General features: G+C 43.5%; 1 protein-coding gene across 3 annotated transcripts in view; it reads right to left on the reverse strand.

Moving 5' to 3' along the window:
• UBE4B (ubiquitination factor E4B) overlaps nucleotides 1–24083 on the reverse strand; it is a 110865-nt gene that overhangs the window by 52694 nt on the left and 34088 nt on the right. For 2 of the 3 annotated variants that reach the window (XM_029065062.2, XM_029065061.2), the window contains 7 exons: nucleotides 20707–20842; nucleotides 18304–18391; nucleotides 15812–15956; nucleotides 12681–12909; nucleotides 2630–2771; nucleotides 1785–1885; nucleotides 906–1020 (listed from right to left, as the gene is read on the reverse strand). In XM_029065062.2, the coding sequence (XP_028920895.1) occupies nucleotides 906–1020; nucleotides 1785–1885; nucleotides 2630–2771; nucleotides 12681–12909; nucleotides 15812–15956; nucleotides 18304–18391; nucleotides 20707–20842 (956 nt within the window). Of the gene's footprint in view, nucleotides 1–905; nucleotides 1021–1784; nucleotides 1886–2629; nucleotides 2772–9782; nucleotides 9933–10961; nucleotides 11367–12680; nucleotides 12910–15811; nucleotides 15957–18303; nucleotides 18392–20706; nucleotides 20843–24083 lie in introns of all 3 variants that reach the window. The other variant, XM_029065064.1, reaches the window with a different exon arrangement.

Below are 24083 nucleotides of genomic sequence, written 5' to 3' on the forward strand. Positions count from 1 at the left end.
TGTCTCAAAGAAAGGAAGGTCAGGTTGAGGACAAACACTAGTCTTGAGGGAAGTTTTCTGTATTTCAGTATTTACCAGTCGATTGCATTTATTGAGTGTTCACTGTGTGCAGAGCGCTGTATTAAATAAGCACTTGGGAGAGTAAAATGAAACAGAGTTGGTAGACATTCCCTACCCACAAGGACACTAAAGTCTACACAGGGAAAAAGAAATTAAAATAAATTATGGATATGCACATAAGTGCTTGGGCTGAGGGTGGAATGAATAACAAGGGGTAAAAGGGCACAGATCCAAGCACATAGGTAAAGCAGAAGGGAGAGGGAGTAGGAGAAATGAGGACTTAATCAGAGAAGCCCTCTTAGAGCTGATGTGATTTTAATAAGGCTTTGAAGGTGGGGAGACTGGTGGCCTGTCAAATAATAATAATAATAATGACGGTATTTGTTAAGTGCTTACTATGTGCCAAGCACTGTTCTAAACACTGGGGTAGACACAAGGTAATGAGGCTGGCGCACGTGGGGCTCACAGTCTTAATCCCCATTTTACAGATGAGGTAACAGGCACAGAGAAGTGAAGTGACTTGCTCAAAGTCACACAGCTGATTAGTGGCGGAGCCGGGATTAGAACTCACTACCTCCAACTTCCAAGCCCGGGCTCTTTCCACTAAAGAGTTCCAGGCTACGGAGAGAGGATGTGGGCAAAGGGGTTGGCGATGAGACAGACGAGATTGAGGTACTGTGCGTGGGTGGGAGTTAGAGAAGCAAACTGTGGACTGGTTTGTAATGGGAAATCAGCCACGTAAATCCTGCACTGTCCACCTCCCAGAACTACGGTCCTCATCGAACTAGGGATTCGTTTGCTAAAAACGTAGCCATCTTGGACTTTCGGTTCAACAGAACTCTTACCTGTTTGAATACTTCTTCATCTTGGTGGGTTGTTCTCATCAATTCTTGGATGAAGCCGAAAGGGAGGTTCCTACACAGCATATATGGTACCAAGAGAGACTGCTGCTGCCCGGACCTTTATTCACACAAAAATTCACACAAAGTAAAAAGACAGAACATTACCTCCTTCTGCACATAGGATGGATCATAATGCAGTGTCAGCTTCGGGGTCCCTGAGCCAGACCTAGAAAGGACTGCTATTTCTGTCACTACCAGCAACTCTCTGTCCTTATCAGTGGCTGAGTCAGAAGGTTTCCAAAAAAAAACACCCAGTTTGTGTTTCTGGTGTCCCGATCCATTAATATAGAAGCATTAAAAATATCACTGTTCCCCACTAGTCTTAACTGGCTAGATAATTCACATTACCCAGCCGTAAGAATCTCAAATTATAATCGAGCTCTTTCAAATAACATCGTGCTGATGGCAACAGGAAACCTGGATCTTTATCAACTCTTATCAGTCCTTGCAGAGTCACATTGCTCCGGCTCGCTAAACTCAGGGAGCCTCAGATTATACTTCTAATATTCTAATACTAATCTATACTTCTAATATTTAATTTCAAATAAAAACCCACCAACTGGAACCTGCCGGTATGTTAAAAACCATGCAGGAGACCACAGAGGAGGCAAAAATCGAGCACAGTTTGGTGACCGATTGCAAGCTGTCACCCTGTCAGACCCACTGGATCTATTCCACTAATATTTCCGAGTGTGAGCATGTGTAGCTATGTCCTGGGACAAACACTGCATGCTCACGACTCTAGCCAAAATAGCCACACTTCCGTTGACCCACCCACACGATCGGGTTTCTTCTCTTCCTATCAACGTATGGCCCCATTACCTTGGTTGCGTTAGTGAACCCTGAAGCACCAACGCCGCGTGGGATATGCACTGTGATCGGATGTTGCTCAGTAACTGGCTGACTGCTGGCTGACTGCACATCTGGAAAAGAATGTTTGGAGTAAAAAAAAAAAAAAAAAGACTGGGGAATAGGAAATATGGTCAGCGTGTCTCCCTCCCCTTTCACAAACTTAAATACATTTCAGTAGCTTAAAAGAACTGTATTCTGTTTTACAGCTTTCTATAGAAAGGCAAAAAAGCACAATGGGGAGAGTTAAATCCACTCCTTGACAGTAGCTCTGGGGCAGTTTTGAATTTCAAAGCAGCACTAAGAACCACGGATTCACTTTGTTAGGGCAAACCTCAAAAATGTCTTTCCACAGGTGGGTACCATACTTAGGGAAAACCAGATAAGTTTCCAACAAATTTAGAGCAGCAAAAGAGAAGAGGAACGTGGTGAGAACCTAACAGCTCTCTCTTCAAAATTATCAGAACCCGCTAAACCACTCTTTGGGATTACAAAAAACATCTTTGCTTTTTCCAAATGTGGCCTACGGGACTGAGTGTCAGAAGATCCGGGTTAGAGTCATGACTGCCATTTACCTGTTCTGAAACCTTGGACAAGTAACAACTTCTCTTTGACTCAGGTTCCTCATCTGCAAAATAGGTATAAAATATTTCTTCTTTCCTCTTAGGCTGAGAACACCTTGTGGGGCAGGCACTGTGTAAGCTCTGATTCTCTTTTAGCTACCCTAGCAGGAAGCACAGTGCTTAGCACATGGCAAGCACTTAATAAACTCTTCTATTATTAGCCCAGGACTTCCCCGTTAATCCGCTCTAATTTACCTTTGGTGCTTTTCTCTCCTCTATTCCAACTCTATCAAAACACTCGATGAGGTAGTTCAGCATATCTGTCTCCTTGCAAGTTTCAATGGTGAAATGGTCACTGCAGGAATCAGAAGTACTTGTCCCACCAGAAGCTCCCAAACTTTGGAAAGAAAAAAAAATGGGCAGGAAAAAAAAAATGAACATTCCTTACGTTTAAACCTTCCTGAGGGTCACTTCCTGGCACACTGCCCACAAAGCATCAACACCCATGCAATCACACTTGAAACGGGGATGGTGTTTCACGTGTCAAAACCAATGGCCATATTTTTATTCAAACTCCGCAAGGAAGAAAAATGCACATGCCCCAGTCCTATTCCTCAGGGTATGCACACAATTTCTAGCTCTGAAACTCAAGTGAGAAGCTGCGTGACCTAGGGGAAAGAGCCCAGGCCTGGGAGTCAGAGGATCTAGATTCTAACCCCGGCTCTGCAAACAGTAATAATGATAATAATAATACTGATAATAGTGGTATTTGTTAAGCACTTGTTAAACATATGGCAGGAACTGAACCAAGGGGTTGGGTGGATACAAGCATATCAGGTTGAACACAGTCGTCCCACATGGGGCTCACAATTTTAATCCCCATTTTATGGATGAGGTAACTGAGGCACTGAGAAGTCAAGTGACTTGCCCAAGTTCACCCAGCAGACAAGCTGTGGAGCCAGGGTTAGACCCAGGTCCTTCCAACTCCAAGGCCCATGCTCTACCCACTAGACCACGCTGCTTGTCTGCTGTCACTTCACTTCTCTGGGCCTCAGTTAAACTCACCTATAAAATGAAAATTAAGACTTGAGTCCCTTGTGGGACACAGACAGTGTCCAGCCTAATTATCTCGTATCTATTATAGCACTTAGTACAGTACCTGGGCACGTACTAAGTGCTTAAATACCATAAAAAAAATTTCAACTTCTGGGCATCTGAGCCACATCAAGTACGTGTTTGATCAGACAACTAGAAAAACCCAGATAGATGCATAATACTAATTTGCTACATTGCTTTCAGCCTGAAATAGTTTTGCTCCAAAGCAATATAATGTTAACCAGTCAGATGCCCTGAATCCAGTCAGCTGTCCAAAAGGAAGTGAGTTTTCCTCACTTTCACACACTTTGGTCCAAATGTGGGAAGACTTGAGTGATCACCAAGCCTGATCTTAGGGGAAATTTTGCAGTCAGACTTTAGATTTGGGACCAAGAGCTACAGTGTTTTTCCCTTTCAAGATCTTCAGAGAACGGACAGTTTCCTGTGAAACCTGATTCAAACACTAAGTCACTAGTGGTTAATCTTCAACTCTGCAGAGACCTCCAAATCTATATTCCAAGTTTTATGTTGATCTCCTTAAAAGTACCAAGAGATGAATGTCGATTCAGGAACCGATACAGAAACGCAAAACAAAGGGAAACTAAAAACTTTAAGGACAATAAGTCAAGCACCTTCGATGACAGAGGCCAAAAAAAAAGGATCAGTTATTTGAGATGCCTTTTCCAGATGAAAGCAGGGGCAGACAAATTCAAAAGTGGGAAAAGGCCAACAAAAAGTGCTTTGGCTTGGGAGTTGGAGGACCTGGGTTCTAATCCTGGCTCAACTCCCTGCGGTGTTGTGGGATCTATGGTAACTCATGACTTCTCCATTCCACCATCCTCATCTGGAAAATGGCTATTCAAAACTTATTCTCTCTCCTACCTAGAAAGTGAGCCCTGTATGGGACTGGGAGAGTGTCCAACTTGATTAACCTGTTTCTATCCCAGTGCTTAAAACAGTGCTTGGCACATATTAAGCTCTTAACAAATACCACAATTATTTTTATTGTTCAGGAATCAAGGCAACATGAGACCACTTGACAAATTCTCCATCTGGGTCTAGGAATGCACCTATACCTCAAAAACAGTCTAGTAAAAAAATATTTCGGGGAAGTGAAAAAGAAAATATTGCCAATGCTTTTGCAGTCCAGTTGTTTTCAAATGCTACTTCAGATGTGACAGTGTTGATTTTCGAAGACCTGACTAATCGTGAGACTGAAGAGGCAGTCCAGTGAGACAAGACAGCTGAAGCCTGAGCAAGATGATGGATGGTACTCTAGAAGCACTAAGTGGGTGATTAAGATGACTTCCTTCTAGAAATGTTTCCGGGAGGAGACAAAGACTATTTATTTACAAAAGTCACTCCATAAAAAGGTAGCTGCACTGCTAATATCTGTTTGGGAAAAAAATATTTTCAGAATGCACAGCTTCTGAAACAAAAATTGGTTCCTGGACACCTAATTGAAGGATTTCCTGGTTTTTTAATGCTATTTGTTAAGCACTTACTATGTGCCAGGCACTGCACTAAACACTGGGGTAGATACAAGCTAATCAGGTTAGATACAGTCCATGTCCCACATGGGGCTCACAGTCTTAATCCCCACTTTGCAGATGAGGAACTGAAGCCCAGAGAAGTGAAATGACTTGCCCAAGGTCCCACAGCAGAAAAGTGGTAGAGTCTAGATTAGAACCCAGGTCCTCTGGACTTTTAGGCCTGTATTCTTTCCACTAGCCCACACTGCTTCTTGACTTTCTGCTACTACTGAGCAGCATGGTAAACTGTAAAGGCATGTGACTTTTGGTCACTCAAGACATGTTTGGTCTTTTTTCTGCCCTCTTGGAAGATTATGTCCTTGGGTATGCTTTGAGAGAGAGGCATTTTGGTCCAATGGAAAGAGCAAAGGGCTGGAGTTTAGTCCCAAATATGGTCTGTCACCCCCTCTAGACTGTAAACTTACTGTGGGCAGGGATTATGTCTGTTTACCGTTAACCTGTACTCTCCCAAGCACTTAGTACAGTGTTCTGGACAAATTAAGTGCTCAGTAAATACAACTGACTGACTTAATTATCTTAAAATGAGGATATCACCTGCCTCTTTCTCACAGGATGCTGAGGATAGAATAATAATGTTGGTATTTGTTGAATATGATGAGTAATTTGGAAGTGAGAGACTGTAAACCACTTGAAAGCAGGAATAGTGTCTAACTCTATTTTACTCTCCTAAGTGCTTAGAATAGTGCTCTGCCCATATAAAATTCTCAGTACCACTAGGTGATTGCTTTTAGAAAAGTAAAAGTGTGCTACAAATATAGTGTTATTATTAGTCCACTTCTGCAGCCCAGAGTGCTCTGTCCAGGCCTGAGTCCTAGAGAGCCAGCTGGGCCACCAGAGAGCCATGGTCAATCAGTTTCAGGGGACTTCACAGCCTCCCGTTCCTCTGTTTTCCTCAGCAACAGGGAGGTCGAAGAAAAAGAATATGTTCAGCTGCAGACGAAACCAAAAGACCAAATAAATAAATAGGATGTTTAACTGGACGGCAGTGGCAATCACAGCCCTCAGCAGCCACTTAACTGGATCCCATCTCTTCAGGTAGTTACCCTAGCTCGCCTCCTCCAAGAGGCCTTCCCAGGTTGACCTTCCTCTTTTCCCTCAGTTCCCTCTCTGCTCCCCCTTCACCTCCCCTCAGCTAAGCCTCCTTTTCCCCCATTTCCCTCTGCTCCTCCCCTTCTCCCTTCCCCTCCCCTCAGCACTGTGCTCATTTGTATATATTTTTATTACCCTATTTATTTTGTTAATGAGGTGTACATCTCCTTGATTCTATTTATTGCGACTAAGCTGTCTTGTTTTTGTCCCTCTGTCTTCCCCAATTAGACTGTAAACCCGTCAATGGGCAGGGATTGTCTCTATCTGTTGCCAAATTGTACATTCCAAGCGCTTAGTACAGTGCTCTGCACATAGTAACCGCTCATTAAATACTATTGAATGAATGAAGCTTTTCTCCTTAGGCAGCTACCGGTGTTCTTTGGGCCCAACTTCCAAAATACAACTTTTGCGGGGCTTTCCATTCAACCCCACTGCCTGCCTAGATTTTGCGGTGAATGTTCAGTAAATATCTCCCCTTTCTCTGTCCCAAACTCCATTCATTCAACTATACTGATTGAGCGCTTACTGTGTGCAAAGCACTGTACTAAGTGCTTGGAAAGTACAATTCAGCAACAGAGACAAACCCTATCCAACAATGGGCTCAGTCTAGAAGGAGTCCACAGCCCCCCACTAAATGGAAAAGACCAAAATGTTACCTATCAAGTACATGTGCTATCGTTAGGATATATGGGATTTTAACCAAGTTCTATCCCAGAACTGTTTTTAAAAATCAGGATTGAAATTTCTCATCCTGCTAAAAAGATTTTAATTTGGATTTATCTTGGCATATTCATTGCCAAAAGAGATTTAACGGTGATTATGAGGGCATCTTAATTTTTGCCAAGGTTGATTAAAGTCCAAGTACCACGTGTGTTTAGGAGTTGAGAATACTCCCACTGTCATCAATAGACTATCAAGGATTTTGGAATGAAATCTCAAAAGTTTAGTCCTTTCAAAATGTTTGGGATTTTTTTTTTTTAACGAGATTGGGAACAAGGGAATTACCCCAGAAAAGAGCCTGGAGTTTCCTTGAAAAACTAGTCAGTATGGTCAGTTCATTTCTTGTGTCTGTCTTTCTTACTACTTTAAAATAAAGTCTTCATTGCACTGCCAAATCAAGATTAGGATATTAAATTTTGGATAGATGATGCCATCTGATTACCCAAATTAAGTAAAGCTTCTTAAGAATGTTACGTAAGCCTTCAGGTCCTTCTAATTTTGAATGTTCATTCACCATTTGCTTCACTTTTGATCACCCAAAAGTGATGATATGAAAAAACTGTTCTCATGCAAATGCTACTATTTGTGAACCTTGAAACAGAGTCAAAATAAACCTGAAGTTTTAAAATTTAAAATAAAACTCCAAAATACACAATTTTCTTTAATTAAAAAAATACCTTAAAAATTCACATCCTACCTGGCAATCACACAGAAACTGTGAATGGGATTAGGGAATCATAGCTGTGAGAAGCAGTGTAGCCTAGGGGTAAGAACCCAGGGCTGGAAGCCAGAAGACCTAGATCCTAATCCTAGCTCTTCCACTTGTCAGCTGTGTGACCCTGGGCACGTTACTTCTTCACTTCTCTATATCACAATATCAACTGCAAACTAGGGATTCGATACCTGTTCTCCCTCCTTAGATTGTGAGCCCTAAGTGGGACTTCATGATCTTGTATCTATCTCAGCGCTTACTACAGTGCTTGGCACATGGCAAACACTTAAAAAAGACCTCAATTATCATTATAGCTACAAACCATTAACCTCATCTGCTCTGCCCCAATCCTTGCTAATAGTGCCTGCATAGATTTGGGCAAGAGGAATTTTTCAAGAGATAATTCCTGTCTTCTGCAAACACTTACCACTGTGGGTCCTTGAGTCAATTCCTTAATGAAGGTTGACTGAAATTTTAATTACTAATGTTTAACCTACCAGGCCCCTTTCAGGAAGAAAATACATAGGATCGGGCAAGATCGCAGCAAGCTTCATGGGGGCTAACAATGTTACTTATCCCAGCTTCTTATAGGAGCAAGTTCAACAGCTGAAAAGAAGAGCATTACTTTGTTTTGATTAAAATGTTCCATTTCCAACTTGCTCCTGGAAGAAGGAATCACCACCCAACAGAAGTAACGGAAAAGTTCAAATGAGAAAGAAATAAAACCTCACTGTGTATTAGGTCTCTTCCTCCACTCAGTGTGCGGCATCTCAAATTGCAGCTCTTAATACAGCGCTCTGCACACAGTAAGCACTCAATATATACGATTGACTGACTGCCCAGCTCACCATCCTGAGGAAGGGGAAGTAATAAGGGAGAGGGTGTCTACAGCTGCAGTTATGGTGACCTGTGTGTGCACCTTCTCTCAGGATTCATCACCAAGGTCCAGAACGATTGCTCCAGTGTCTCCCACACCTAAGGCTGTTCCTTCGGAGACTTGGGCCTCTTCCCCAAATACCTAAGCCGGTGCTTTGGGTCTATCCTTGCGATGGACAAAGAAGAGCTGCTGAAATCTGGAAGCAGTGGCTCAAGAAGAAGTTCAGGATCCAGAGGGGAGGTGGTGCCGGGGGAGCTGTGGCCAGAGGCTGGCGATGGATGGCTCAAACAGTCCATTGTTTTGATAAGCTTCTTCCCATCTGGCTAACAAACTGGAATGTTTACATATCGGGACATTCCCCAGTGGAGTGTCCAAATATTTTGGTTAAAGCCTTTTCCTTGTTATCCCTCAAAAGCAGCTGTTCCCGCATTTGTACTTTTCAGGAACGTTGTGTCTCTCAAGCCAACATTACCCTCACATTTGGTGGCCATCACAAATGCTCGCATCAAATGCTCAGTTTTTGCTCATTCCAACTTCCTGATGAATGTGGTCCTTAATGACACATCTCTCCATCTCGCCATATTTTTGGAAAACAATTCTAGAAAAGGCTAAATAAGTTTCCTTGGAAGCAAGGAAGTGGCTGATCCTGGGAACGGCTGGCTTTTAAGGAATAGGCTAACTGGTGCTAATCTACTCACTGTATCTCGATCCCATCTATCCTGCCATCAATCCCTTACCCAACTCTTCCCTCTGGCCTCGAACTCCCTCCTTCTTTATATCTGACAGACCACCACTCCCCTTATTTTCAAAGCCTTCCTGAAACCACACTTCCTCCAAAAAGCCTTTGCTGACTAAGCCCTAATTTCCTGCCCTCCCCTCTCTGTCACCACTGCACTCGGACCTGTACCCCTTAAGCACTTGGTAGTCACCCCGCCCTCAGCATATTTCTTTACCTTCTGTAGCTGTAATTTAATGTATCTGTAAGACTCTTGATATTCACCCCACTTCAATCCCTTCGGAACTTAGGTACATATGCTTACACACCACATCTGCACTTTTATTTAAATGCCTGTCTCCACTTCTGGACTATCAGCTCCTCGTGGGCAGGGATTGTCTACCAACTCTCCCAAGTGCTTACTATTATGCTCGGCAAACCATAAACACTCAATAAATCCCAAAAATTACATGTGGACAAGCAAATTTTCTCTCTCATTTTTAAAGTCTTTCCAAATCTCATTTGTCTCCAAGGTAGCCCTGTTCCCACCTATTAAAAAAAAGGGGGAGGAGGATGGGGAAAGCTCTAAAAATCTGTTAGTTCCTAAGCACCAAGGCATGCAGATAACCACTCCATTCCTTTGGTACCTGGACCCAAACTGGACACAAGAAAAATCATCATCATCAACACCACCACCTTCATCATCATCATCATCATCTTCATTTTCTTCATCACTACTGTCCCCGGACACATCAGAAAGTGCGAGGAAGAGGAAGGAGAAAGGATTGTCGTACATACTACCGCAACAAAAGCAAAAAAGGCCATCAGTTGAACAGGGGGGGAAAAGAGGAAAGAGGAAATAAAGGTTTGGGGTTTTTTTTGCTGGGGGGTGACAGAAACAGTTGGAACAGCTTTTCCTTTAAATCTTTGGTTGCCAAAAGTCTTCACTTACATGCAGACCAAAGCTCAGCTGAATTAACTGAGAGAGAGAGAAAGGGCATGCTGGGTTAATCATATTTTCATACTGCTGTTTATTAGGAGGCTGAATTTACACATAAGCCCAGCAAGATCCCTATGTAAAAAGGCACTTCAGAAATGCAAAGCTTTATTAAATGCTCACCCAAGAATCACACAGAAAAATAATCATTAATTTTTAATGAGGCCATTTCCCTATTTGCAGTAGCAGCAAACTCGCAATCTCCCATAATAGATCGGGTTTAGAATAAAACAAAACTGCTGAGCGGAACACTTGGCATGTGCAAACTGATATCAACGAAAAGCCTAATGTTTGGGGTTTCCTTTCCCTCTCCCATCAGAGGAGAGGGGAGAGAGGGCCAGGGCTGTCAGCTGTAAAGACACTCTAGCAAGGAAAAGGCCTAGGGGATGGTAAGCCATATCTTCAATGGAAATCAATACCCTCGGGGTCAATTTTGCAAAGTCTAATAAGGTATCAATTTCCGACGATGAGACTGGTGCGCTTATCTGGAATTTAATTTCAAAGGAGGCTGCCTGCCCAACAACGCAGAGAGAAAGATAAGAGAACTGGGATTTACGTTAAAGATGATTCCCCAAGTTAAAGTGTGGCGGAATGGAGGGTGCGGCAGGACGCCGTGATGACGCAAACCATGAAGCCGTGAAGTTCTATAGCAAACGCCGGCCAAAGCAAGGAGCCAGTAAGCAAGTCACCACACTAATCTGACTCAAGCCGAACAACAAAACGTTGGCCTCTAGGGTCAGTGCTGGGCCACCATTCCTCCCAGAATGGTGTCAATCATCCAATCCCTGCACCACAAACAAGCACACCATTTTCTTCTTGAGGAAAATACCTAGGTGGGTTCCTTAAGGAAGAGGGACCCCTGCTCGAGGGACTGGGTGAAGCAGGAAATGACGGTGGGCCCACGGTTGTGGGGGTCTGTCTGGAAGAGCCGGTAGGCGCCGCTTGAGGGCCGTCAGCCCCGGCTGGTGGGCTTGATGAACTAGTTGGGATGGCGATGCTGGAAGACCGAGGGGCAGGGGGAGCCGAGGAGCCCCAGGGGTGGGTGACGGTGTAGGGGCGGTACCGTGGGGAGGAGGGCTGGCCTCCGGAAGGGCTGCCGCCTGGGAGGTGAGGACTGACCACAACCGGAGGCACAGGGAACGGGATGGCTGCATTGGAAGGCGAGAAAGAGGAACCTGGCAGGGGTGCGTAGCTTGCAAAACTGGTCCTGAAAGCTGGACTAGTCTCGTACAGGCTAAATTAATCGGGGTGGGGGGAGAGAAAAGACAAAGAGTCATATGAGAAAAGAAAGCAAAAAAGGAAAAGAATTAGTTTTAAAGTGAAAGAAAATCAGTTTTCCATTGCATAAGGAAGGCATATTATATGAGACCAATAGTCACTTCCTGCCAGGATTCTGTGTCAGACTGAGGCAACAAAGAAAAGCTCCTTGTGGGCAGGGAACAAGTCTATCAACCCTGTTACACTGTCTTCCCCCAAGCACTTAGTACACTGCTCTGCACACAAATCAGGGTTCAATAAATACCACTGATCGCTTGAAACGAACGACAAGCACACACTTTATATCCCCATTCTTGTTTTTAGAGAGGCACCTTTACCTTCCCTAACACTTCCCTCTAATCACTTTATTTTTCACTAACCCCTGCTTGAACCCACCGAAATTTACCGCCTGCACATCTCCTTCAGGAACAAATCCCATACACCTACTAGCCATTGGGTGAAGAAGAGTTTTCTCTTTTCGATCTGATTTTAACATCTTCCAACTTCAACGGCAGTGCAAGTCTTCCCTTCTCCCTGAGCCCAATAAAGCAAGATATGTTCTCGCTTCCCCTCCCCGGAAATGCCTTCTCTTCTCAGTTTCACCAAACTGCGTCTCTTCCCTCCTAAAGAGTCACCTTCTCCAGAGGACATGAGGATACTTTCATGATCGGCACTCAGCGCTCATGAATTTTCTATTTCATTCCTGTATCTATTATTTATACCCAGTCTTTCAATCTTAGCTACTGTACCATTAATCAATTTGTGTCTACTGTCTCTCTGACTTTAGGTTACCGGCTGAGATTGCGTCTTTTACTTTGTCGTTCCCTAAGCGCCCATTACGGCGTTCTGCACACCTTAAGTGCTTAATAAATACTACCAATACTAACAATACATGGTCTTATAAAAGCTAGTTATCTTAGCAGTTCTAAGCAAGGTATGGTGCTGGTTGCTTTAACTCCGGAAGGACAATGCTTTTTCCGAAGGCAACTGCACTATTCACACAGCCATTTTCAGACTGCGATGCTATTTGTCCATGTTTTCAGCAAACGATGACCCAAAAAACATAACCAAAAGAAAATGAAGCACCCCTGATAACAATAATAATAATAATGACGGTATTTGTTAAGCGCTTACTATGTGCCAAGCACTGTTTTAAGCGCTGGGATCAACCTTCCCTCATGGGTGGGACATTTCCCATTACGATCTGCACGAAGTAGGGGACCTTAAAGAAAAAAAAAATCCTCCTCGCAACCGTCTCTCCAACCAGATAGCTGAATGAAACCAAGCTGACCTGGACAGAGAGCTGGCCCCAAAGGAGCCCACATTACAGAGCATTGGGCTCGTTCCTGGATTGGAGCTGGTATTCAGCATCAGATTCCTGTCCGGGGACCGGGCTGCTGCGGCGATTGGCTGCGATGTCGCTGTCAGACTGGCAAAAGGGTTCTCGTCTCTCGTCTGCGTGGACATCATCAGCACTTCCATCAGAATCTGGCCAATCAAGTCCTTGAAATCGGAGAACACTGGAGAGCAGATGAAACAGCAAGGTTAAAGTGAGGTTCTTCAGCACTTGAAGAGAAATGTGGGACTTGTATTTAAGTGGAGATATTTCTTCTGTCCGTCTCAACTCTGTCTTAGGACGGGGCAGATATCTCTGACCTAGAGAACAGCTAACTCCGGAGAGCCATGCATTTCCTACTTACCAGCTACTAATGCAGTTAAGTAAAAGGAATAAAGTTTCCTATTCGCCATTCTCATTGGAGAGTCCCTGTAAGTAAGCAGGGCAGGCATGCGACATCTGCCTTGCATCATTTTCTCTGCAACCTCCCCCTTCCCGGTCACTGAAGGTTTAAAATGTCACTGAAACCCATAAATCTTCTGAACCGTGTAAAGAGTTGGAAGGTGTCAAGCCTTTAAACCGTGGCTGTAAAATAGACCGAAAACAGCTATCCAAGAGTCATCGGCTTGACCGACAATAGTAGTGCTCACGAACTACTGACCAGACCCTGAGATCTACACTCATCAGCTTATTACTGGCAACTGATGCTGAGTAGCCCAGTTCGGGGAGCGGGCCCCCAGCCCGGACAAAAGGGGCACAAACCTGAGACCGACCCAAAACCACCCCCTCTTGAGGCTCCAACCAGCTTATCTAGATCTGAGCACTCCCACACGACACTGAAGACGAAAGACGACCTGTCTGCTCTTTCAGGACTTCACCTTTTAGTGGCATACCACTGCCTGTCAGAATCCCAGGGCTCTTCGTAGTGACAGAGAGCCACCCAGTGCAATGAAAGTGTGCATGTGGAAGGAAGGCAAAGGACGGGGAAGAGTCTGGTGAGGGGGAGAGAAGAATCTGCCAGATCTTGTAAAGGAATAATGTCCCCCCCATGACTGCCTACCAAAAACCAACCGGAGAAAAGTTTGACGCTTACACATTTTGTTAGAGAATAGGGAACGGTCATCTGATAACACAAGGTTGTGAAGACAAAGGATGCTGCGGCATCTGAGGCAACAGTTTGGCACCGTGTCTGATAAAGCATGACTCAATGGAAAGAGCCCAGGCTTGGGAGTCAGAGGTCATGGATTCGAATCCTGACTCTGCCACTTGTCAGCTGTGTGACTGTGGGCAAGTCACTTTACTTCTCTGGGCCCCAGTTATCTCATCTGTAAAATGGGGATTAAGACTGTGAGCCTCATGTGGGACAACCTGATTACCCAGTATCTACCCCAGGGCTTAGAACAGAGCTCGGCACATAGTAAGCGCTTAACAAATACCAACATTATTATAAAGGCTTTTATGAGAACGAAAGCCCTGCACTTTGGAAGAACCGAGTGTGCAGATTAATTTCTGGACAATGTTAACTATTTTGAATTAAAGTGGCGTTTCCATAAGTCCTCTCAACACTTCAAGTCCTTGAAATCTACAACTCGCTGATTGGTTTAAGTGGCCCAGATTCTTTCCAATTCTTCCTGCCTAGTGACAGGAGCGTGGGCTTCTCAAGTTGAGCACAGGAGTGAATTTGGGGTGCAGCAATGATGGGGTAGAGCAAAGAGGAATAAGGAAAGAAGGATCCTCTTCTCCACACCCTGAGGGGGAGGAGGGGGAACGGGGAGAGGAACAGGGGAAGGGTAAGAAGGGAGAGGAAGGAGAGAGAAGGAAGACTAATGGAGAGCAAAAGATGGGGAGAAGAGAGAGGACCGTAAGGTGGATGGTAGAAGAAAGGAACGTTCACTTCCCACTGTCACGTTATCTGCTCTGCCACTACTGTCAGTAGTCAAGCAGCAGTGGCCCTGAAACCAGCTAGGACGGGCCAGCTGAGCTGCAGCTGTGGCTACCTGGTAAAGGAAAGGGCTGGACCGGGAAGTGGCATGGCAGCTTTGTGGGTTTACAAAGCCACTACAGGAGCTCCGGAGTCTGAACTAGAGCTTTTCTGAGGGGGTTGTTTTAGGGTTAAGGGGGCATGCAATTCATCCTCGGTGGGCTCTAGGGGCATCAGGAGCTGCTGGCCTGGCCTAAGGGTGAAGAGAAGCTCGTTATGGGCAGAGAATGTATCTGTGAATTCTGTTTTATTGTACTCTCCCAAGCATTTAGTACAATGATCTGCACATAGTAGCGCTCAATAAATACGATTGATTGATTGGTAACAGGAACATCCACCCCCTTTTTTATTATTTGTTAAGCACATGCTATGTTGTTGTCATTTATAGTATTTGTCAAGTGCTTACAAAATAATCAGGTTGAACGGAGTTCCATGTTCCACATGGGGCTCACAGTCTTAATGCCCATTTTACAGATGAGGTAACTGGGCACAGAGAAGTGAAGTGACTTGCCCAAGGTCACACAGCAGGTAAGTGGCGGAGCCGGGATTAGAGCCCAAGTCCTCTGACGCCAAGGCTCAAGCGTGGCATCAGGGCCAGGCCAAAGACCACAAGTCTTCCTGCAGAGCTGACATCTTGTCTCTACTTCCAGGAACAGGCTGGGAAAACTACGGTTGCTCAACCAGTTCAAAACGCTGAACCAATAAAGGAGGTCCCCAGCCCCCCTTTTCACTTACAAAGCTGGCACCCCTGCCTGGGAATGAGCTAGGCATTCGGGGCGATATAGTGAATGGAACCCTACTGATCTGAAAGGGTTAATGTTTTTCCCTATGCCGCTAACTTACAATAAAGGAGTGATTAAAGCACAGGAGAGAAAAGACAGCCCAAATGCTGACGTCAACTGCACTTCTTTCTCAGTAAGGTTGGCAGAAACAAAAAAATGGCCAGTCACAATTAGCCTATCCAACAGATATCCCTGCAGACAGCTTCAAGTAAACAAAAAGTCAGGGGCGAAGTTTAGTTGATCCAGAATGATGACACACCTTACATAGTTCTCCTCCCAAAAATAACTGCCTGAAAAAGAACAGGACGGGACCAGGTTCCTACCTTCTTTTGAGTTCTGCTTGAACTGTGCAGAGAGCGAAGTAAGAAAGATAACATCTCTATCCCGGTCCTTCCAAGAAACTCGAAAGATCTTACAGACCAGCTGTAAGGCTTGGTCTTCTGACACCTCGGCTCCTGACGAAGACTCCTTTTGAAAGAGAAGAACATTTTTGTGTTAATCTGAGGGGAGTTCTTGATGATATGGGTCAGAGTGCCATATAAAACCATATTTTAATCCAATTAAATATTATCTGTAAGTGTGTTCAGAGACTATTACACTGCTTTAGGGGAACCCTCTCTACAATTAAAATGCTTTCATGGCTGTGATTTCAAGGGCTCTCAGACAGGTCTTCCACCCGCTCCATAAAAACCTCCAATGATTACCCATTGCTCTCTGCATCTGATCATCAGCTTTAAGGCAGTCATTCAGCCCTCTCTCAGCTACTTCCCCACTCTTTTTCCACTACACCCCAGCTCGGCCGCTTCACTTCTCCCAAGCCAATCTACTCACTATGCCTCCTTCTCATATCTCTCTTATCACTGACCTCTTGCCTGAAACTCCCTCCTCCTTCATAACCAGCAGACCACTACTCTTACTGACTTCAAATTCCTTCTAAAAATCACCCTTCCTCCAAGAGGTCTTCCCTGATTAATGCCCAGTTTCTCCTCTACAGGCACTTCAACATCACCAACACACTAGGTTACTCACCCCCAATAGCATTTATGTCCACATCTTCTGACTCCTTTCCTTCCCCAAACCTAGAGCTTATTTTAGTGTTAGTCTCCCCAACTAGAATGTAAGCTCCTTAGTTAGATGTCTATTAATTCTACTGCACTTTCCACAGGGCTTAGTACAGTGCTCAGCACAAAGTATGTCCTCAATCCATACTACTGATTGATTTTTTGGGGATTTTTGAAATATCTTCAGGAATCATCATGGAAGCAAATCAAGAAAGGTTGGACACCTATTCCTTGGCAACCTTTGCCCTCCCCAGCTCGGGTTGGCATCCTAAAGCCAAAATCAACTCCATTCATACAAGTCAACTCAACTGCGGTGGTGGTGGTGGCCATTATCCCAACTGGTTTCAGGTTGGATTTCCGTCCTTGCTCATCCCAGAGCCCCAACTAGAACTGAAAGTTTCCAAGCAAGGCTGAAAAGACCCCAAATCAAAAACCAATGGCATTTATTAGCTACTGCGTGCAGAATACTGAACTAAATGCTTGGGCGAATATGACAAAAAAGAACAGACCACTTCTCTTCCCTCTAGAAGCCTACAACCTAGCTGGGGAGACACACATTAACATAAAATTACAAGTAGCATAAAAATATGTCCCTAAGTGTTCTTGGGATGCGGTGAATCCCTAAGTGTTTTGGGGTTACAGACTCAGGCGGAGACCTGCAAATTATTTTATGACTACCTGTTAACCCCTCTGCCCCAACACTCAAAATTAAAAAGTGGCAACTTTAATTCCACTAGGGATTTTTTTTCCAGATCTCAAAGTAGAATCTTTAATTGTTCCTCCCTAGTTCCTCCCCTACAAGTTCATTGCTACACAAAATGTATCATCTCAACAGAAAAAAAAATCCTAAAAATCTCATCTTGTACAATGTTTACACTGAAAGGTTGAGATAAGTGTACAAAATTGGGTAATTACCTGTCCAACAACAAAAAATTGCATTTGGCTATCTGAGCTGCAGACTCAATTAGTCTGGATAATCAGGTTTCTTCTGTACCACGGAAAGTGCCTACACGGAATTATTGGCAGGGAAGTAGAGGAAGTAAAGGAATGGAAGAATTTAGTAAGTTGTGGCAAGCTATGTAAACAAAGGGCACAGGATCCAAACTGCCCCAAAATACAAATAATTTTCCTCCCCTGCCACCAAATAGAGATAATTCTATTTGAAGAATCAAAACATCAGGCAAACATTTTCAGAACAAAGAAGAAAAATTGTGGTCAGAAAAAGATCTCCAATATCTTTCCCAGTCACTGAAAAATGGAAGAACCACACCAAACAAACATTTTCTATTCATCAAAATCACTTGCCCTCAACTCTGACACTGTCCCTCACAGACTTCCAGTAGAGTTTAGCTGTGTGAATTCTCACCTGGTGATAAACGTTGGTTCAGATTAGTATCCTGAAGTGCCACTGCTTGTTAGTGCAAAAGCAAGATACCAAATATAAAATTACACTAAATTTTTAAGGGTATACACTAAATAAAGAGGTGATGGGGGGGGGGAAAATCCATGATTATGTGCCAGAAGGTGCATGGTAGTGCTTCAACTCTAGGCACAATAAAATAATACTGCAAAATGAGGCTATGTGCTTCCCAGGCTATTGGGCTTTCTTTTTTTCCAAGAAACAGGAAGAATGCCCAGTCCCAATTACATGCCCAGAAACTTGAAACAATGACTTCTATCTCCTGCTCTCCTTCTCAATGAGGTTCAATCAATCAAAGGATTGATTGAAGGAAAGCTTTTTATCTCTTACCTACCTTATCGGTGAGGCTCCTTTTTTCTCTGCGATCACTTTCGTCAACCTCCATATTTTCGATTCCTGAATCCACATCCACCTGGGACATGCTGGGAATGGAAAGAACAGAACTTTTAGAACCCCACACTGCCCTTTATTAATACTGAAGGAGGGAATGTTTTGTGAAATTCATTCAAGTTTTAAAAACATGATTAGAGAGTAAGTTGATCTACAAACACACAAGGTTTTTTAAACTCTGGTCACCAGAGACTGTCATTTCATTTTGCTCTTACAAGTCTATGAAAACAAAAATAATCACTGGTATTTATTTAGTGCTTACTATGTGCAGAGAGCACTGTACTAAGTGCTCTGGACAGTACAATACAACAGAGTTGGTAGACACATGTCCTGCCCACAAGTTCACAATCTAGAGGATGGCACCAAAGATATTTATGGGACAATTTTCACTCAAAAAACCCAAAGTTGTACTATCCCTGCTGATACTATAGATCACTTAAGCCTGATTTTCTAGGCTTTCTTTACTAGAAGCTCAAAAGCGCACATTGCTTTTTCTGGCCTTGTGGAAAGAGCATGGGCCTGGGAGTCAGGAGACCTATTTTCTAATCCAAACTCTGTCACTGATTTGCTTTATGTGACCTTAAGCATGTCGCTTAACCTGACATCTGTAAAATGGGGACAAAATACCTACCACTTAGACTGTGAATTATACATGGGGCAGGAGCTGTGTCCAATCAGATTATCTTGTGTCTACCCCTGCTTTTGCACACTTCAGCGCTTAATAAATGCCATAATTGATCCAGGTTATCTTTCTAAACCTTGTGCAAAACCCAAGACATTGAAAAATCATTTACAGGGTTCTGTGTATTAATTCAGTCAATTTGGTCTAGTCAAACTCAATTTCTTTAGCCCTGCAGCTATGAAACAGCCACAAACTAGGAAAGCCAACATATGAATTAAATTTCAACTACTATTTAGACTAGTCCCACATGAACTGTAGGACAGAGAGGCAGTTTTAAAGTCATTTCATCTTCACTCTTCAGAGACTAAGCAAGATAAGCCATGCCTACTCTTCAAATTACACCAGTTAATAAAGTATTCTTCTGAATTCCAACAGCCCTAATAGAACAGACTGGTAAAACCCCTTCACAAACAAAACATTTATTGTAGCATTAATAAAATACCCAGTACACAGGGAATGAAGTACTGAACACAAAGTACAAACAGGACTAAGCTGCACAATCTTTTGACACAGGAAACAAGAAATAGATGAATGATTTCAAGATCCTGATTCATGAACGGAAGCTTTGTACCCTTAAAGGCAGAATCAATGATGAGCGTATATACAAGCTCCCAAGGGAGACGAGACGGAAGGCAGAAAGAACACTTTTCGGGAATGGTCTCTGACATCACAAATGTTTTTTCCTATTTTACAAAAGGCCGTTTCAACATGTAACGGTCAAAAACAAGTCAACAAACCCTTTTACTGATGTACATCTGGGAAAAAGAGCTTGCCTGATTTAACTCACCTGCAGAAACCTAAGAATTAGGATTTGCTTCCTATTAAGTTACGATGACATGACAGATTCTGTCAACTAATATCTTCTGAAAATTAACAGGACTTCCAAATAGTCCTTTAATGACGCTTTTCTCTCTTGAAACGCAGCATGGCGTAGTGGATAGAGCACGGGCCTGGGGATCAGAAGACAGTGGGTTCTAATCCCTGCTCTGCCACTTGTCTGCTGTGTGACCTTGGGCAAGTCATTTCACTTCTCTGGGCCTCAGTTACATTTGTAAAATGAGGAGGCAGACTGCAAGTTCCATGGGAGACAGGGACTGTGCCCAACCCGATTTGTTTGGATCCACCACAGCACTTAGTACAGTGCCTAGCACACAGTAAGTGCTTAACAGATACCACTATTATTATTATTACTTAGAACTAGGTCAACCACTTTTCAATCTAGTCAGTTACTAGATGAAGTTGCAATCCTTTAGTTTTTTGGTCCTTTAGTGACACTTTTTTCTTTTGAGAAGCAGCGTGGCTCAGTGGAAAGAGCACAGGCTTGGAAGTCAGAGGTCGTGGGTTCTAATCCCAGCGGTGTGACTTTAGGCAAGTCACTTAACTTCTCTGTGCCTCAGTTACCTCATCTGGAAAATGGATATTAAAACTGTGAGCCCCATGTGGGACAACATGATTACCTTGCATCTACCCAGCGCTTAGAACAGCGCTTGGCACATAGTAAGCACTTAAATACCAAAATTATTATTAATCCTTCAGACAGCCATCATTGACAGGAATTCAGCTGGGGCAACTGACAGGGTGGATTTTTCCTACAAGGTGTTAGATAGTTCCAGCAATTCCAACAGTCCACTATCTTGCTGAACGGTTCAGGCTTCTCCATTTTACCTTTTCTCACAGGAGACGCTGTCGATATCCATGCTCTGGGACCGCGACAGAGACTGCGACTGGGTTTCAAGGCTGTTAGAGGGCGAGCTGCTGAGCGAACTGACTCCTTCACTGCTCTGGCTTCGATGGGCTACTCCTAAGTGAACACACACAAAACAATTACTTCCCAGAGTTAGAAAAGAAAGGCACGCTGCACGAGCCAGCTGGGTTTTCTTCCATGAAAATGTGCCTGTATCATATTATGGTTGTATCATGGGGTATGTTTTCCCAAAAACGTACACTTGATCAGTTAGGATCCATTCCAAAATAGTAATTTGAAATTCCTTCACAGGCTACTGGAACATGATATTGTTTAATCTCTATTAAAATCAAACCACGTCACCACAATATTAAACAAATGAGGAGTTGGAATAAGAGTGCAAACCTCAGCAAGAAACTGCAGAAGTACAAGCTTGTATTGACGTGACTGACTGGGAGCTGTTTCTCCATTTAAGTTGGGAAAATTCTTCACTGAGCTTAAACCGTAGTCTCCTCTTCTTCTTAAAGCACACGGTAGCAACCAAATGCCTTCTGAGTGCCTTTACACTCCACTCTCCAACTGGCTCTTTTTACTTTAATCATATTTAGAAAGTCCCCTGCTTTCTCATAAATTGATCCCAGCTTTTTCAACCAAAGATGTTTTTCTTAGGGTGAAGAAACCCTAACTTCATTGAGCCCCATGTGGGACAGGGACTGTGTCCGACTCCATCTGCTTGTATCCACCCCAGCGTTTAATTCAGTGCATGGCACATAGTAAGCGCTTAACAAAAACCACCATTATTATTCATTCAATCGTATTTATTAAGCCCTTACTGTGTGCAAAGCACTGTATTGAGTACAATATAACAATAAACGGACACATTCCCTGCCCACAACGAGCTCTTCGGGAGCTTGCACTGGATCATCAAGGTTCGATGGAGTGTGACTCCTATGAATGAGTGCAATAAACAAATTGAAACCTGCATCCTCCATTTCCCAATTAAGTTGCCTCACCAGTTGACAACAACTTTGGTCATCTGCACAGAGGTCTGTTCAACGCCTTGAAAATCTAATATCCTGGGCAGAACTTCCTCGGAGATCCATTCATTATTCATTGCTTCATCTCACTGCAGGTGCAGAGGAGGTGGGAAGAGACCTACCAACCTATGGTGCCCAGTCAGAATATATGGCTGTATATGTTTGTAGGTTAAGGTTCATTGCAAAATGGGGTAAAGCATCCATCTAAACCATGACAATTGTATCCTTGGGGCAAATCATGGGGTGGTAATTGTAATTGAGAATAAGGAATTACCCCCAACCCCAGCTGCTTTGATTTGCATCATTATTTGTATTATATATTAAATACTACGTCCAGTGGTCATGTCTTCAATGGCCATCCGACCAACTATTGCTATTGTTCTTGTCTGTCTCTTGATTCTATTTATTGCTATTGTTCTTGTCTGTCTCTTGATTCTATTTATTGCTATTGTTCTTGTCTGTCTGCCTCCCCTGATTAGACTGTAAGCCCGTCAAAGGGCAGGGACTGTCTCTATCTGTTACCGATTCGTACATTCCAAGCGCTTAGTACAGTGCTCTGCACATAGTAAGCGCTCGATAAATACTATTGAATGAATGAATCATTATGGAATTCAGGCTCTAAGGAATATCTGACCCATCGGTGTAATCAGCTGAAGTAAACATTAATATCCTTGCTTTCCAGAAAAAGTACTGCCTCAGTTGATCGTATTTAGTGAGCACTTACTGTATAAAAAGCACTGTACTAATTCCCTGGGAGAGTAAAATATAACAATACACAGATACGTTCCCTGCCCACCACAAGCCTATAGTCTACAGTAGCAGCAATAGCAACGACTTTAATTCACCTAGATAATAATAATAATAATAATAATAATAATAATGTTGGTATTTGTTAAGCGCTTACTATGTGCAGAGCACTGTTCTAAGAGCTGGGGAAGATACAGAGTAATCAGGTTGTCCCACGTGGGTCTCACAGTCTTCATCCCCATTTTACAGATGAGGTCACTGAGGCACAGAGAAGTGAAGTGACTTGCCCACAATCACACAGCTGACGAGGCTTGCCAGGAATCGAATCCATGACCTCTGACTCCTGAGCCCGGGCTCTTTCCACTGAGCCACGCTGCTTCTCTATATCCCTTTATCTAAGGAATTCAAAGCCCTTAACACAGAACACACTCCTAAAATCCCCCAGCAGTTCCTCCAACTAGGGAATCAGGGCCTCTAAGGGAATCCCAAGGGAATTCCAGGAGAGTCCCAGAGCAGACACTGCAATGAGGCTGCAGAAGGCTTAGCAGCCGTTTGATATCGAAGCAACAAATTACCAGCTGTATAGCAAAAGTTAAGCCAACTTCCTGCATTTTCTGGGTCCATCTCCTACACTCCACCCTACCCAGCTGTAGAGAAGCTGTGACACCAAAAGATAACAAAATGCTGACTTTTGGGGGAGGGAGCGGGGAGAGAGGGGAGGAGGGATTAAAAAAAAATTAATGATATTTGAGTCCTTACAGTTCACCGTACTGTACTAAGCACTTAAAGCACCTTAAGGGAAAGGGGAAAAGAATGTAGGGTATGGGAAATCTGGAATGAAACCACTGAGTAGGTCAGGTAATGGATCGGACTCACAACATGATTGGTTCCTGAAAACCGTTTCTTAGTCAAAACACTGGCCAGAACCTATTTACTAATAGGAGCACTCTTATAAATAAGGGAATTGGTTCCTGAATCAAGGCTGGATACCTTATTTTTAACCCAAATTGTGTGCTCAATTATAGTTGAGTAATACAGCTCCCTTCATTTATCTACCTTGAGTCAGAGAGACTCCACAATAAAATAGCCTGCTTTGACTTCACCGGAAATTAATGGACATGTTACTCTTCCCAGTGACTCCACCTCATGATCCAGTAACTGCCCCTCACAACTCCCAGTTCTAGGTTTTTCCTTCCCTTTCTTTCCCTTCCCCAATGCAACTTTTAAAATAGTTCCCCTATGGCTGGAGCCAAGACTGGAACTGAGAAGTGGCATAGCCTAGTGGACAGAGCACAGTCCCGGGAGTCAGAAAGACTGAGTTCTAATCCCAGCTCCATCACTTGTCTGCTGTTTGACCTTGGGCATGTCACTTCCCTTCCCTATGCCTCAGATACTTCATCTGAGCACTATGTGGGACAAGGACTGGGTCCAACCTGATAAGCTTGTATTTACCTAAATATTTAGCACAGTGCCTGGCACATAGACAGTGCTTAACAAATACCATAAAAAATCACCTCTGTGGAAAGCTGAAAGAGTAAAAGCTTAGAAACGCTATAAATGCCATTCTGCACAAC

This window comes from Ornithorhynchus anatinus, chromosome 5 (genome assembly GCF_004115215.2).
Source record: "Ornithorhynchus anatinus isolate Pmale09 chromosome 5, mOrnAna1.pri.v4, whole genome shotgun sequence".
Classification (NCBI taxonomy): domain Eukaryota; kingdom Metazoa; phylum Chordata; class Mammalia; order Monotremata; family Ornithorhynchidae; genus Ornithorhynchus; species Ornithorhynchus anatinus.